Raw genomic sequence first — 15,646 nt, forward strand, 5'->3', positions numbered from 1 at the left:
GATATTCCGAAGTGTTGCTGGATAGTGGATAAAATGGCGGAAGTTGTGAGAACTAAATTGAAAAGATAAAAGATAGAATGAGGAGAGAAAAGCCAATTGACGGGAGTTTAGTGATGCGGGTGTGATGTGGCTGCAATGTTTGAAATCATGATGATTTTTTTTGCATGTTATAAGGATCGTGCGTGTGTCAATGGTGCGTGGTAAGTAAAATAGTTGTATGATACAAACTCCCGAGAGGAGCAGTGTCTGAATTTATTCGGGAAGGATGGTACAAATCCCTGAGAGGGACAGTACTATAATCGAGATTTGGAGTGGATTGTGCAAACCCCTGAGAGGGGCAGCATGAGAAGAAGGATACAAACCCCTGAGAGGGGCAGCATCAGAACTCATGTTTAAGGAAGATACAAACTCCTGAGGGGAGCAGTGTCAAAATAAATAATGATGGAAGATACAAACTCCTGAGAGGAGCAGTATTGAAATGCATGATAATGGAAGATACAAACCTCTGAGAGAGGCAGTATAAAAAAAAATCTAATGATGCTTGGTACATTGATTTTTTTTTTCGATACTTAATCAAAGCTACGTAGCTTTACTTGAACCCCTACCCCCCCTCTCGTCACACATCGTCACACAAAGTCAAACTCCCCCCCTCCCCCTCAAATGCTACGTCATTTATGGATGTTCCCTAACATAATTTACCGAAACAATTAAGCGTTTTTCAAAAACGCATAACAACAATTGCTAGTCACATAGAAGTCCATTACAACGACTTGTTTCTGGCAAACATTTAGGAGCATTCTTTGCTAGTGTATGCTAGTAGGTATTGATTTTATTTCACGAATTCAAAACAATCTAAATCCAAAAAAAAATCTTGTTGATAACACCCTCGACACTAGCAAGCGGACTGTAAAATTAACTTTCAATGTTCAATCAGCACCACTATTCAGCAGATCACTTATGCTACCTTTACCACCGTGGGGGGGGGGGGGGGGGGGCGGGCAATTTAGTTTCAGCCGGTAAAGAACTTTCGGATCGGTTCTAAGCGTGACTGGTTTGGTTTGTTGTTTGATAGAGACTTATGTATATTTAACCAAAGTGTATTAGAATATATTGTTCTCATCTGTTCCGGCTTGATGTTATTATCTTTTGATTCATCTTCCAAAAAAACGGCTAGATACGAACCAAAGCGAACAGCATCATCAATTAATTACTTTGACGCACATTGTGTATACCTTAGGAGTACTCTTTAAGAGACGCTCTTATAGAGCGCTCATTTCAATTTTGAGTGTTTTGTGAGTGACGAAAAACGCTCCCTGTGTGTATTGTCACTCCGCTCCAATCGACCACTCTTGCTCCGCTCACAACAAAATTTAAAGAGTGGAGCTGATTTTTACACCGCTTTTGTTGGGCTCTGAAAAGAGTCCGAAGCCTGCTCCTGGGTCACGAAAGGTGCACTCCGCTTGCCGCACGTGCAGACGGCTTGCCAAACTAGGAAATTCTTTGCAAGTTTGAACATCTTCTGGGTGCGGACATGTTTCGGAACGCTGAACTTATCCTTGGCCGTAAAAAACAGGTTGCCGGGGATCTGTTTGAAGTCGGCCTTCACACGCTGTTTCGTCGTCCATGATGCAGCATTCAACTGTTGTCAGCATGTGAGGTAAAACTTCATGGCACGCGTTTTTGCGAACTTGTTCTGCTTCTCGTCACGATTCGGGGCCTTTTGTACCTCGAACGTTGAAGCCCAGCCTTAGTTTTGGCCCTTTGGAAAAAAAAACTTCGGCTTAGGAGCAGCTTCTTAGCCACATCCCGAACGGAGGCGTTCGGGTTTCTGTTGAAGGCCCCAACTACGCGGTTTTTGGTGTTGTACGGAATACTTTCTCCTTCACTTCTGTCTTCAATCGTTCCTCGAACCGCTTAATTACTCGCGACGTGGAATTCGCGATTCCAAACGTTTTAACGATGGAACGATGCGAGAGATCCTTGTTCTCGTGATGAATGCGCAAGATTTTATCACGCACGAGCTTCGACTCCATTTCCGCGAGTTTTGATCACAGGACTATAAAACTTGCGGGATGTAAACAATGCACTATGAACTAAATCCACCCAAATTTTCATTAAATTCTACCCAACGGTTAAAAAGTTAGAGCAATTTCATAGTGTGGCAATTTCATCGTGGACACCCTTTAGTTCTCTAATATGTTTCTTGTTTCAAAATTTTAAGACGGAAGTTATGTTTCCTTTGCAAGAAAGCATTATAAATGTTTCCAGTTTGTAACTCAACTAAGCTCCTTATGACAAGGGAATTTTGCGAAAAACTTTACGTTACCCCGAACAATCAACCAAAATATGTAACTTTAAATGTTTGCACATTTCAAACTTACTAGTATTTACAGAAACTTGTCTTTATTGAGGTAAAAATCACAATGCACTCGAGGTATTCGACTACTATTCAGCACTCTCTGTGCAACTGTATCTTATCTTTTTTCGAAGCGAGTTCGAAATGATGTTGTTCATCAGCCGATTACATTTATCCAGTGCTATCATCATTGACGCTGCATCATCGCAAAGCAAATCTCTTCGTTCGCGTAGCCGATCTAGAAAAAACCAAACCAAATATTTCAGTAAAGTTCAGTAACTAGAGAAATTCGGTCTCATTATTTTACCCTTAATATATTTGACTTTATCATCTTCCAGGGGTTTGCAAGGTCCTCGGGGAAACGGACATCCATCTTGCCCCAAGCCCTTGTTGCGTCCGGAAGGATTATTCGATGGTCTGCCAGACACCGACCTACCCTGGAATCCTTCGGGCCAGAGCGTGTACATCAATTTTTTGACAAAAAGGTAGTCACTGTCTCTCGATTCCAGGTGCATTTGGTACAAGGTTGAAACTCCTATCCGCTCATCTAGGTCCGTAAATCCTCTACCAGGTACATTCAGTGGATTCATGAAGTATGCTGGCATTTTGAAACTATTGCTTTGACCTCCTTCACAACCCACGCTATTATTGGCAGTCTGAGAAGAGTCTACCAATTGAAAAGAAAAACACATCAGGTTGATTATTTTTAAAATTTATTAACAGTAATTTACCTTCACCAGTGTTCTCGTTGTTCAAAAGAAAATGGTCCGAAAAAGAAGCCCAAGCACTTATTAAACCATGGTTCGATGAGGATGAATCATCAAGTTGTGAACTGCTGCCTTCACCGGAAACGTCTGATGAAGATGGCAGGTACTGGAAACAAAGTAGGGAATTATTGTTTGGCATATGGAATTGAATTTGAGCTTTGAGTTCAAATAAAAACTGCGAGGTATGCTTAATTTATTTAAAAAAGACCTAACTATAAGCAATATTTTCTGTAAAGAACCACTAATAAGCTATGTAAGTTACAATTTATATAATTTCTTTTTGGTTTTTAGCTGGATTCAAATAAAACCACGTTTCCTGAACCTCGCAGTTTTATTTGAGACAAATAGGAGGTGTATAATTACAGTTTTATAGCGAATGATTGCATCCAAAATATGAAGTTATCAGCCATGAAGTAATGTGCCTGCCTAGGGTTCGCTTAGATAGGCAACGCCATATTGGGAGATTTCTGAAACAAAAAATAAAACTGTATAAAACTTCAACAACAAATATATCACGTTACAATTACCTGATGATCAATACTTTTACCAGTTAACACTGTTATGATCAACTTTTACACTTAGAATCAACATTTTGTGACAATTTGTTAACCCGACAAATTTTAGTGACTTTATCTTTACGAAGATCAATAAGTAAATCATTAATAGTTAACTTGAACAAATTTTAGACACAAAATATATTGTTTCTAACTTCAAATGAAATATTTTGAAGGCCAAAGAGTAATTTTGTAACTTTGAAATAGCAGTGGAAAGTTTAAGATTAATTTAAAAATGGTGGCTCCAGAGAGTGATGGTGTCTTCAAGTTTAGAACTTTTTTTATCCACCAGAGATAGTTTTGCAAGTTTATCCTTCAGAAAAGTAACAAATACTCCAAAATTACTGAAATATGTCAGTGGCTCCAGAGAGTGTTTTAATTCATTCGTTTATAGTCGCGTGAAACTAACGATTAAAAGAATATTAGGTAAAAATATAAGGTAAACTACTTTTAAAAGAGTTTTTAATTTATTACTATCAAATTTAAGACACATACAAAAAAATTGATTGTGTGTTAACAGTTTATCACCGCTGGTTTATGATTTTAATTTAATGATTAATGGCATTTCGGTGAATTATACATTCTAATAGGAAGAATTTCAAATGAAAGTAATGAAAATTATAGACGGATAGATTAGATTAGGAAGCATGAAAGGTGTTGAAAATGAGCCAAGAGCGTGATTTGAGAAAACTTCTTGCCGCACAAGACCATTTGTCCCACATCGTATTATTGTCTAGAAGAAGCAAAGTCGATAGGCTGACTTTGCATTGATCTATACAATGATACATGGATGGATCGAAGCACGTGTTTTTCGTACCCCGATCGGACAAAAGGAAATGTACGGCCGGCTCAGATGAAGTTTTCTATTGCGAGAGCTGGTTCGATCGATGTGTAAGCTGTTTTCGGGTGTTCGTTGTTTGCACGGCGACGCTACTACTTTATTGTTTCGCGCACTTTGAGTAACCGTCAACGTCCCTACTTCTTAAGCCATGCACATCAATTAGTGAACTGCATTTTTATTTCCCCATATTTCCCCCCCTTTTCTTTGCCAATTGATTTTGTGTTAACAGTTTATCACCGCTGGCTTATGATTTTAATTTAATTTAATGGGTACGAAAAACACGTGCTTCGATCCATCCATGTATCATTGTATAGATCAATGCAAAGTCAGCCTATCGACTTTGCTTCTTCTAGACAATAATACGATGTGGGACAAATGGTCTTGTGCGGCAAGAAGTTTTCTCAAATCACGCTCTTGGCTCATTTTCAACACCTTTCATGCTTCCTAATCTAATCTATCCGTCTATAATTTTCATTACTTTCATTTGAAATTCTTCACAGTCGCGTACAAGTTGATTGTTTACATACCACTTGGAGTATCGTGGTGGTTAAAACGGTTTTATTTGCGATTGGAAAAGTTCTAAATTCCGTGGATCACTCTTCGTGTGGTCAGAAGGCATTAATTTCTGAGGATCAATAGGAGTTACTTCGTGGCAGCGGTCTGGACAGTGGATTTTTATAAGTTTTCTGTGTGAAAATAATCCAGAGTAAACATAAACACAGTAACTTGCATACAAGTTTGGGGGCAAGGTTAGCTCTGTAATGGCGGAGCAATATCGGGAACCTCCCGATAGGAGAGGTGGTAATAATCCAAGTTTTCCTGAATGGATGCTGGGACCTGACGATCTCGGCGAAACCCAAATTTTACTAATGAGGGCCAAACCACAACCGGACGGTAAAGGTGAAGATCGGCTTCCCTCCAAGCCCTTCATGATCGCGCAGACAATTCAACTGGCAGTAGGCTACCACGAAACTGCTAAGATTCACACATCGAAGGAAAGCCAAGGTAGCAGATACGTGTTTCGTACGACATCAAAGAGCATCTCAGAAAAACTAATGTCCATCAAAACCCTATTAGACGATACGGAGGTTGAAGTGCTATTACACCCTTCACTTAACTATGTTGAAGGAGTTCTCTTCGATCATGATACTATCAATGAGAAGAAAGCTTTATCCTGGAACAACTTAAATCCCAAGGGGTGACGAAAGTTAGGAGGATCACCAAAAAAGTCGGAGAAGTAAGGAAAAACACTCCACTGCTCATCTTGACTTTTCAAGCATCCAAACGGCCGGAATACATCTTTTATGGCATGATTAGGACAAAAATTCGCCCTTACTATCCCTCACCGATGATTTGCTTTCGCTGTGGACAATATGGACATGGGAAAAACAAATGCCCTTCTCAGAGTCCTATATGCTTGAAATGCTCAAAAGTTCACACCCTTGAAGAAGACGAACAATGCGCTAACGAAGCTTACTGTTTACACTGTTTTGAGAACCATCCCGTTATAGCTAGAAATTGTCCGAAGTATCAAGAAGAAGTGGCTATAATCAAACTAAAAGTGGACCAAGGTTTAACTTTCAGTGAAGCGCGTACGGTATTCAAAAATTCGTGTCGAGCAACCACTTTCAAAAGCGTCGTGCAACAACGCCTATCAGTTGAATTAGATGAAAAAGATCGAACCATTCAAATCTTACGAGAAGAACTAGCTGCAGTAAGGAACGACTTACGCAAACTCCAAGAAACTTTAACTCAACAGTCAGTTACACCCAGCACAAGTTCTTCCCCAATAAAACAACCTACGGCCACTCAATCTACAACTGCTACAACTTCACACAGTATCAGTCCTGATACTGGTCCCCAAACTAAACAATCCAGTAGTAATAACACCACCGGTCAGGCACCAAGATTATCTCGCATAGACACAAAAGGCTCCCATTCAATAAATAAACCTCATCAGTTAAGGAATCACTCACAACAAATCCGAAACGTTAGCCAAAAAAGAACTACCACCCCTCCCACACGTTACGCCAAAAAAGGAAAGACTAACGGATCCCAATCAACGAGTGGATCATCTCCAATGGAACAATGATGGCCCATCTTTCTCATCTTACGAACTATAGCCCAACGAATAGCCTTTCAATAGATCAAATATTCAACATCAATAATCAACAAAACACCACGGAGCAGGATACCCTCTCTCACCAGCGGGCTAACCCTTCCCGTTGTTTAAGAAAACGTCCTTACTCGACAGTCTTGCGTTTGCCTTCAAGACCGAACGAGTGGTCTGGGCGAAGAATCAAGGACAATTATGAACCAGTTCTTTCATCTAAAACACCTGCTAACGTCGCCAACAACACCCCACACTGTCAATCAAGGATCTCATCGGAATATGTACCAACGGCAAACTCCTCACAATATGATCTAGAATCGTCGAATACCCAGCTTAGGCGGTTTCCAGCAACCAAGCATATTCCGGTGCCAACAGCTAGCCAAAACAAACAACTCGATCTCCTAGACTCGTCGAACATCCATCCTGGGCGGAATCCGGCAATCAGGCATGTTCCGGTGCCAACAGCTGGCCGAAATGAACAAGAATATTATATGGACACACTGGCAGTTGTTGGCACTGGAAGCTTGAACTCTCCTCAGGCAAGTAGCTCTTATAGTTTCCAATTAGCAAATTTTTCTGCCGCTTCTTCGTCTTCAGACCCACATTATGATCATCTGGACACTTCAAACATCCATCTCGGGCGGAATCCGGGAACTGAGCGTGAACTAGTCCCAACAGGCCGGCTCGAACAAGACACATCACATCATGAACTCGTAGATTCGACAAACATTCATCTAGGGCGGTTTCCAGCAACCAGGCATTTTCTGGTGCCAACAGCTAGCCAAAATGAACAACAAAAAAACAGTGGTAAAATGGCAGGTGTTGGCACTGGAAGCCTGAGCATTTCTCAGGCAAGTAGATCCCACATTTTTCAATCAGCAAACTCTTCCGCCGCTTCTTCATCTTCAGATCTTACTGAACCATCTTCGAAATTACCGAGTACTCTGGCCATCCAATGGAACTTAAACGGACTACGATCACATCGGGAAGAACTTCAAGTACTTCTCACCACATACCAGCCTTACGTTGTATGCTTGCAGGAGATTAACCTACCACCGATCAGAACTACTTCTAATATCTTAGGCCCAAAGTATCAACTTTTTACTAGTTCATGTTCTACACATGGCAGGCAAGGTGCGGGTCTTGCTATAAGAGTCGGGACACCATTCGAACATATTGAAATCCGAACAAACATTCAAGCCGTGGCTACTAGGATTTTCATCCCTTTAGCTATGACCGTAGTATCAGTTTACCTGTCACCTAATGAGGATAACGCATCAACCAAACTCAAGGAATTGATTGAAGAACTACCTAAACCTATCCTTCTTTTGGGTGATCTCAATGCTCACCACATAGCATGGGGAAGTCGAGTTTCAACATCATCGAATGAAGCAGGTAACCGAGGAAAACAAATAATGCTTATTATTATCGACACCGATATGATAATATTAAATGATGGAACACACACTCGAATGGACCCAGCAACCGGAAAAACACAAGCATTAGATGTTTCGTTATGTTCTCCATCCATATTATCAAAACTGAAATGGAAAGTAATGACAGATTGCTGTGGAAGCGATCACTTCCCAATCCTGATAACTTTAGGACAGGACTCGCCTGAACCCATGAAACATAGGAACTGGATCTACAGTAGTGCTAACTGGGAACTTTACGAAAGGTTAATCGACCAAAGCATTAATCCCAATGACGTGATAGACGTGGCTGAATTCTCCAGTCGTATTGTAACAGCTGCTCAGAAGTCCATTCCTAGGTCCAGTGGGGAAGTTGGCCCAAAAGCAGTACCTTGGTGGAACCCAGAAGTCGCCTCTGCAATAAAAACCAGACGTAAATGCCTACGAGCTCTGAGAAGACTCAATGATGATGATGCTGGAAAACAAGAAGCTTTAAATCGTTTCCATGAAGCACGGTCAGTGTGTAGAAAAGTCATTAGCGATTCTAAACAAAAAAGTTGGGACGAATTTGTACTAAGCATCGGTCCCGAAACACCCAGTGGACTTGTTTGGAATAATATTAACCGATTGAGAGGCAAACGACAAACTTCTTCAATTATTTTTACTACCTCAACCGGAGCTACAAACGATCCACAACAAGTTGCCGAGACCCTAGCCGACGAATACGAAAAAAGATCTACTCACCCCAACAGTACTACTATTATGAGTATTCCAACCCCCCAATTCTATTTCGATCGTTGCAACCGGTCTATGTCATCGAAACAATATAACAAGGATTTTACCCTAGAAGAACTTCTATGGGCTCTCGATCGATCCACAGGTCGTTCTACGGGACTCGATAACATCGGATACCCACTTTTACAAAGACTTCCAATAACAACTAAAGTAGCTTTACTTAATTTTTATAATCGACTGTGGAGCAAAGGAGAGTTTCCCGATGAATGGAAGGAAGGAAAAATCATTCCGATTCCAAAACCCGATGGGGATCGTACCAATCCAGATGGATTTAGACCCATATCTCTTCTAAGTTGTTTCGGAAAAATTTTCGAAAGGCTTGTAAACCGACGATTAATAACAGAGCTGGAAGACAATCAACGTATTGATAACCGCCAACATGCGTTTCGAACTGGTCGTGGAGTCGACAGTTACTTTTCCCAATTGGAGCCACTTATCAAACCAGCAGAGGATGAACATGTGGAATTAGTGTCCCTGGACGTATCAAAAGCCTATGACACTACGGATCGTTCCACTGTTATCGAAACACTTAAGAAATGGAAAATTTCAGGACGATTACTCTCTACCATAGTGAGTTTCCTATGCAACAGGTCTTTCCGGGTATTAGCTAATGGTGCACTATCATCTAACAGAGTTGCTCAAAATGGTCTGCCTCAGGGTTCGATACTTTCAGTAACTTTGTTCTTAGTTGCTATGCAACCGATATTCGACGGAATCCCATCCGATATCTCCATCCTCCTTTATGCAGATGATGTTCTTTTGACCTCCAAAAGTACATGTAGTAAAACGGTCAGGAAACGTTTAAGAACTGCGGTCGCTGCTGTAGCTAAATGGTCCTCCAAGGTTGGTTTTTCTATAGCACCTAAAAAATCGAAACTTATGCACATATGCACTTTGAAACACTCTAAGAAAAAACGTGCGATTAAAATCAACAATATACCGATTCCTAGGGTCAGAAAAATGAAAATCTTAGGCCTTCTCATAGACCAAAGACTTAACTTTTTACAACACTTCCAGTCAGTTAAGAGAAGTTGTCAACTAAGACTTAACATTATAAGAGTACTTGGTAGAAATCTTACCAGAAGTAACCGTAACACACTTCTCAAAGTTGGTATGGCACTTATAGTTTCTAAACTTCTTTATGGTATTGGGCTAACAAGCCTAAATTTCGACGCGATGAACCAATCGTTGTCATCAACATATAATGAACTTATACGATTAGCCACTGGGGCCTTCCGGTCCAGCCCTGTTGAATCGATGATGGTCGAATCTGGATGCTTACCCTTTCATCTCCTTACGACCGAACGTCTCTCAACATTGGATGTACGATTAGCCGAAAAAGATTTCATTCCTGAAAATATTCCTCTTCATTCCCGGGTAAAAGATTTATTACAAGTAACAGCAAACCTGGCTCTACCAGAGGTATCAAAGGTAGAATATTGCCATAAACAAAAATGGTACTCTCCGAACTTAAATATTGATCAACAGGTACGCAAACACATAAAAGCCGGAACAACAAGCACTATTGTCCGTCCTGTTTTCTCTGATTTCATTTCAAAATACAGCGATCATGTAAAAATTTATACCGATGGGTCGAAGGAGGACTTGAAAGTAGGAGCCGGAATATTGATAAATCAAATCGAGGAAAGCTTTGGTCTTCCGGGAATCTGCAGTGTTTTTTCGGCAGAAGCCTTTGCATTGAAATACGCAGTGTCTAGAGCCAATCCACATGAAAACACTATCATCCTAACTGACTCCGCTAGTTGCCTTGATGCATTGGAACTAGGAAACTCACCACATTCATGGATTCAACAAACCCGTACAATGTTAAACAATAATACTAAAATAACTTTAGCCTGGATACCCGGTCATGCTGGGATTCAGGGTAACGATGTGGCAGACAGATTAGCCAAATCAGGAAGAAACGAACTATCTTCTACTATTGCTGTTCCTGCTCAAGACATAAAACGATTCATCAAATACAAACTAAGAGAAAAATTTGAATGCACGTGGAGTTCTTCAACAAATTTCCTACGTAGAGTTAAAAAATTCACCTCCAAACCAACTGACCGTAAATGTGCGGCTGAACAGAGGATCTTAAGCAGACTGAGGATAGGTCATACCCGTTTAACCCACGCTTTCCTATTCGATAGGAACTCCCCACCTGTTTGCCAATACTGTGGAGTACAACTCACTATCCAGCATATTCTTGCTGATTGCAGGGGATTTGATTCAGCAAGGCAGAACAACAATATCACTGGAGATATTTGCGATATACTTAGTTACGACCCAGCAAAAGAAAAAGCTATTTTAAGATTTCTTAAGGATGTTGAATTGTATAACAAAATTTAATAGAATTAGGTAGGTTAAGAATTTCTCGGACACGAATGCCAAAAAGTTGGTAAAATGTCCCAAATTAAATAAATAATAATAAATAATTTGAAATTCTTCCTATTAGAATGTATAATTCACCGAAATGCCATTAATCATTAAATTAAAATCATAAACCAGCGGTGATAAACTGTTAACACAAAATCAATTGGCAAAGAAAAGGGGGGGAAATATGGGGAAATAAAAATGCAGTTCACTAATTGATGTGCATGGCTTAAGAAGTAGGGACGTTGACGGTTACTCAAAGTGCGCGAAACAATAAAGTAGTAGCGTCGCCGTGCAAACAACGAACACCCGAAAACAGCTTACACATCGATCGAACCAGCTCTCGCAATAGAAAACTTCATCTGAGCCGGCCGTACATTTCCTTTTGTCCGATCGGGGTACGAAAAACACGTGCTTCGATCCATCCATGTATCATTGTATAGATCAATGCAAAGTCAGCCTATCGACTTTGCTTCTTCTAGACAATAATACGATGTGGGACAAATGGTCTTGTGCGGCAAGAAGTTTTCTCAAATCACGCTCTTGGCTCATTTTCAACACCTTTCATGCTTCCTAATCTAATCTATCCGTCTATAATTTTCATTACTTTCATTTGAAATTCTTCCTATTAGAATGTATAATTCACCGAAATGCCATTAATCATTAAATTAAAATTAAATTAAAAAAAAAAAAAATTGATTGTGTTAAAAATAAATCTTATTGAACTACGTTGTGAGGTTTCAGACAGCGATGTTTTAATCTAGCAATGAAACAGCCGTGGGTAGCTGACACTGAAAATAATGATGTTAGGTAAGAAGTTCAAGTTGATGGCTCCAGAGCCTGATGGTGATTTTTTCAATTTTCAATATTGCGAATTCTAAAAAGTACTTACATGAAAAAAATAGATTTTCCAGTAAATTAACTGTCGCAATTTACAGTTTTGCATTGAAAACAAGTTCAAGTTCAAGTATGAGGTCATCGCTTGGATTACTACCACAAAAGATAGCAACAGTCAGTCTCTTTGGAGCTACGGTGATATCCGAACGTGGTACTCAAAATGGATTGAGGGCTCAGCTAGTTTAGCAGAAATTTAAAAGTGTCAACTACCAAACCCAAAAAAAAGAACCAACATACTTCGAACGATTACTCAATTGTATGCCAAGATAAGGCAAAAAATCAGTTTCATTTCCCTAACCCTTGAAAGAAGTAGTCCGTTGTTTTGATTAGTTCAAAGTTTTAAATTTTTATCTATAAGTAATACCTAACAGGAAAAAGTAAGACTCCAGCTAGTTCATCGTTAATTTAAAAATAAATTAAATGAGCATTTGAGGAGGGTCAAATATTAATAAACCATAAATAAAAACTTGAATGAGAAACTTAAAGATTATTGTATGTAAAAGTAAATGTTGCATTTTAAAAACCTGCAAATATAACTCGTATTTTTGTCACTTTAAACTTTCCGGAAATGGGAGCACCACAATCAGTATTTTTTCATAAATTTAAAAAACTTTGAAATTATATCGCTTTAATCTAGGATCCAAGCTCCAATAAAGTCAAGGTTAAATACAAAATTGTAACTTATTTAATACACGTTCCGGAACTTTTTCCGGGTATGATAAAGGCCGAAGCATTCTTCGGCATGCAGCGCCGGGTGAGTCGGACACGTTTGGCAAAAGTAGACCGTCTCTCTTCTTTTTCCATTGGCTTTGTCGCTGCACACCGCACAACCTCTGCTACCCTTAGCCTTCGACAGCTCGTGGAACAGCCCGTTCAATCTTTCGATGTCACCGTCGGCTGACCGTGGGGCCCTTCTCTTTGGCTTGACGCTCTGGTCCCCAGGGAGCTGTCGAATAAGGTTTGGTTTTCACTTATCGTGATAGTGGGGCAGGAAGCTAACATTTTCCCCCGACAGAGGCAGCCATCCCATGACCGAGATGCAAGCAGAAAAAGTGGAGGCGACACTTGAACGGCTGTAAGACGTCTTGCATCCTCATAGTATTAACCCATTCGAGAACGATTGAATATTGTGGATGTAATTAGATGTTCAAGTCTTTAATTTTTTTACAATTAGCTCAATTGACACAATTTGTAAGGAGAAGAAATAAGCATTGCTTCAAAAGTTGGCATTGATTTAACTGCATTTTGAAGAATCAAAATATATCAGAAAAACATTCCACGCCTCGAATGGATTATGCTGACAAACAAAACGTCAAGGTACTTACCACATCAGGTCGCACTTCAACGGGCTTTGACGGTGCGGGAGATGGTCCAGGAATAACGACCAGTGGGGTACTCTGCGCTGAGGGTACTGTTGCCGATTTTCGACTTTCTGAGGTTGCTGTGTGTTCCGTACCAGCTGGCCGGATGTGGCTTCTTTCGTTTTCGATGACTACCCGAGGGATGGCTTTCTTACGTTTCGGTGGCGGGGATTCATGGAAAACGTTAGGATCACAATTTTCATCTTGCGGAGACTTCATGCGCTAAAAATGCGAAAGATAACATAAAGTTTGTATGTTTTCTTATTCCTTTCAGAAAGAATAAAGCAACTTACCTTCTCCTTCAATTTATGGCGTAGCACCAACCGGTACCGTATCGGCAAGTCTTTACACAAATCGATGATATCGACATCGACAATGTAGTCCAACACACTGGCATCGATAAGATGGGTGCTGAATCGATCAGTCAGAATCTCCAGGTCCCATTCGGCTAGGAGCCTTTGCATTTCCTGGACAGGATCATCGTACAAGTTGCTGGCGTACGATGTGGAACATTCACCGAGGTTGCTAGAAGGAAGGCGAAAATAATTGAACATTTGAGAGACTGTATTTTGGTTTACTATTTTGCCTAAAATTATTTCTGATTTTCCTGATATTTTAGAATCATCTTTTAGAGAAGCATAATACGCATGGTTTTCAAAATTTGTTACTCAAGAAAATTATGTAAATCTACAACTTTAATATTCTTGCTTGCATTTGGAAGCATAATTTTAAATACAACAAAGGTTCCTTAATTTTCATTTTCGTATTATGGTCCGATAATCTGTTGGTGAGAAATATATAATTTTTCTGGTTTTGTTCGGGGATGTTAGCAGAGAATAAAATTGCGAGGTCACGTATCGAAAAAAACGAGGCAAAACTGCAACTTTTATTGAGAAATTATTGAAGGGTTTCACATGTTAAGGACAAAAAAATTGGATCAAGTTAGGAACGACTTAAATTATTGGTACATATATCTGTAAGCTTAGTCGTACATTCCCTAATGTAGTTAAGACATTCTGCATAGGAAACCGATTGTAACATATATTTTTGCATTTCGCAAAAAGCACTTATCATTCCTTCTTTGTTGGACCTTGTTTCAGATGGCGGTGGGGAAATTCGTTTCGAGTTGTTTGTTGCTACCGTTTGCATTGTTTCGTTACAATTATCTGCATTTGAAGACGATTGTTCGAGTTCTTTGGAGGTTCTTTCGTTACGCTTGTATTTATTTCTTAGTGTCCTTTTAGGAGCATTCATCCATTCCTCATCTGAATCGTCATCGTAATTAAATCGTCTACGTTGGGTTCTCATTGGTCTGATTTTCGGAACAGATCTTGCATTTTCGTCGGCATTGATAGCATTAGTTTCTGTTAATAAAACCGTTGAAGAGATAAAACTATTATCGGTGAGTCCGGTAGTAATTTTGAAGCTATGAGGCAGATTAGTGTTTGATGATCCGCATCCTTTTTCTTCGTTATTCTGCACCTGGCTCAATGGGGATAGTAGAGAGTTGTTGTCTTCGTAACCAAGATCTCCTACAGACGATTCCGGAGCTTCATCCATGGTCTCATCTACCGCTACATTTAAGTTGGTTTTGATTTTGCTGAAAGAATTTTTTTTTTTTGAGATAAAACTTAAAAGTTGTAAAATCAATTTCTCACCTCCTTCTTTTTAAATGCCTAGCCAAGAAACGCATTTTCTCGTAAAACGGGAATCTTTTTCTACCGCAGTTCCTCCTTGCAGAAGATGTACGATTTTTTTCTTCTGTGAGATGAGCGTTAAAAAAATTCCTTCTAAGTTTTATCCATTTTTTCTCACACCACGCTGGGTCTAGTGAAAGAAAAGAACAAAATAGGAAACTAATTCCAAGCACGTTTTTTTAAAAATATACCCTATTGAATTGAAAACTCACCGGCACCAATTGCAACAGCTACTTGTTGCCAGGCCGCTTCTCTCTGATGATTGACCGTGTAATATGGATGCCCTTTGTTATACAGGACACTTCGCAAAGATACCTCTTTAATGAGGCGATCTATAATTTCCTCCCCATCGTTTTCCATTATTATAGGCTCACTGTAACAGAAAGACCAAGAAACCGAATTTGGGCACTAAATTAACAAAAAAAAACACGAATCGCGAGAGTGGGGAAGTTTTGACCAAAAATCTTGTAAAAGAAT

General features: G+C 39.7%; 1 protein-coding gene across 5 annotated transcripts in view; it reads right to left on the reverse strand.

The window, feature by feature from the left end:
* Positions 1-15,646, reverse strand: part of LOC129743727 (uncharacterized) — an 83,336-nt gene that overhangs the window by 66,098 nt on the left and 1,592 nt on the right. For 4 of the 5 annotated variants that reach the window (XM_055735850.1, XM_055735847.1, XM_055735848.1 and 1 more), the window contains exons 3-4: positions 13,766-13,997; positions 13,437-13,694 (exon numbers count right to left, since the gene is read on the reverse strand). In XM_055735850.1, the coding sequence (XP_055591825.1) occupies positions 13,437-13,694; positions 13,766-13,997 (490 nt within the window). Of the gene's footprint in view, positions 1-2,349; positions 2,595-2,663; positions 3,024-3,087; positions 3,230-13,436; positions 13,695-13,765; positions 13,998-15,646 lie in introns of those variants that run through there. The other variant, XM_055735851.1, reaches the window with a different exon arrangement.

The sequence above is a fragment of the Uranotaenia lowii genome, chromosome 2 (genome assembly GCF_029784155.1).
Source record: "Uranotaenia lowii strain MFRU-FL chromosome 2, ASM2978415v1, whole genome shotgun sequence".
In the NCBI taxonomy this organism is placed as follows: Eukaryota; Metazoa; Arthropoda; class Insecta; order Diptera; family Culicidae; genus Uranotaenia; species Uranotaenia lowii.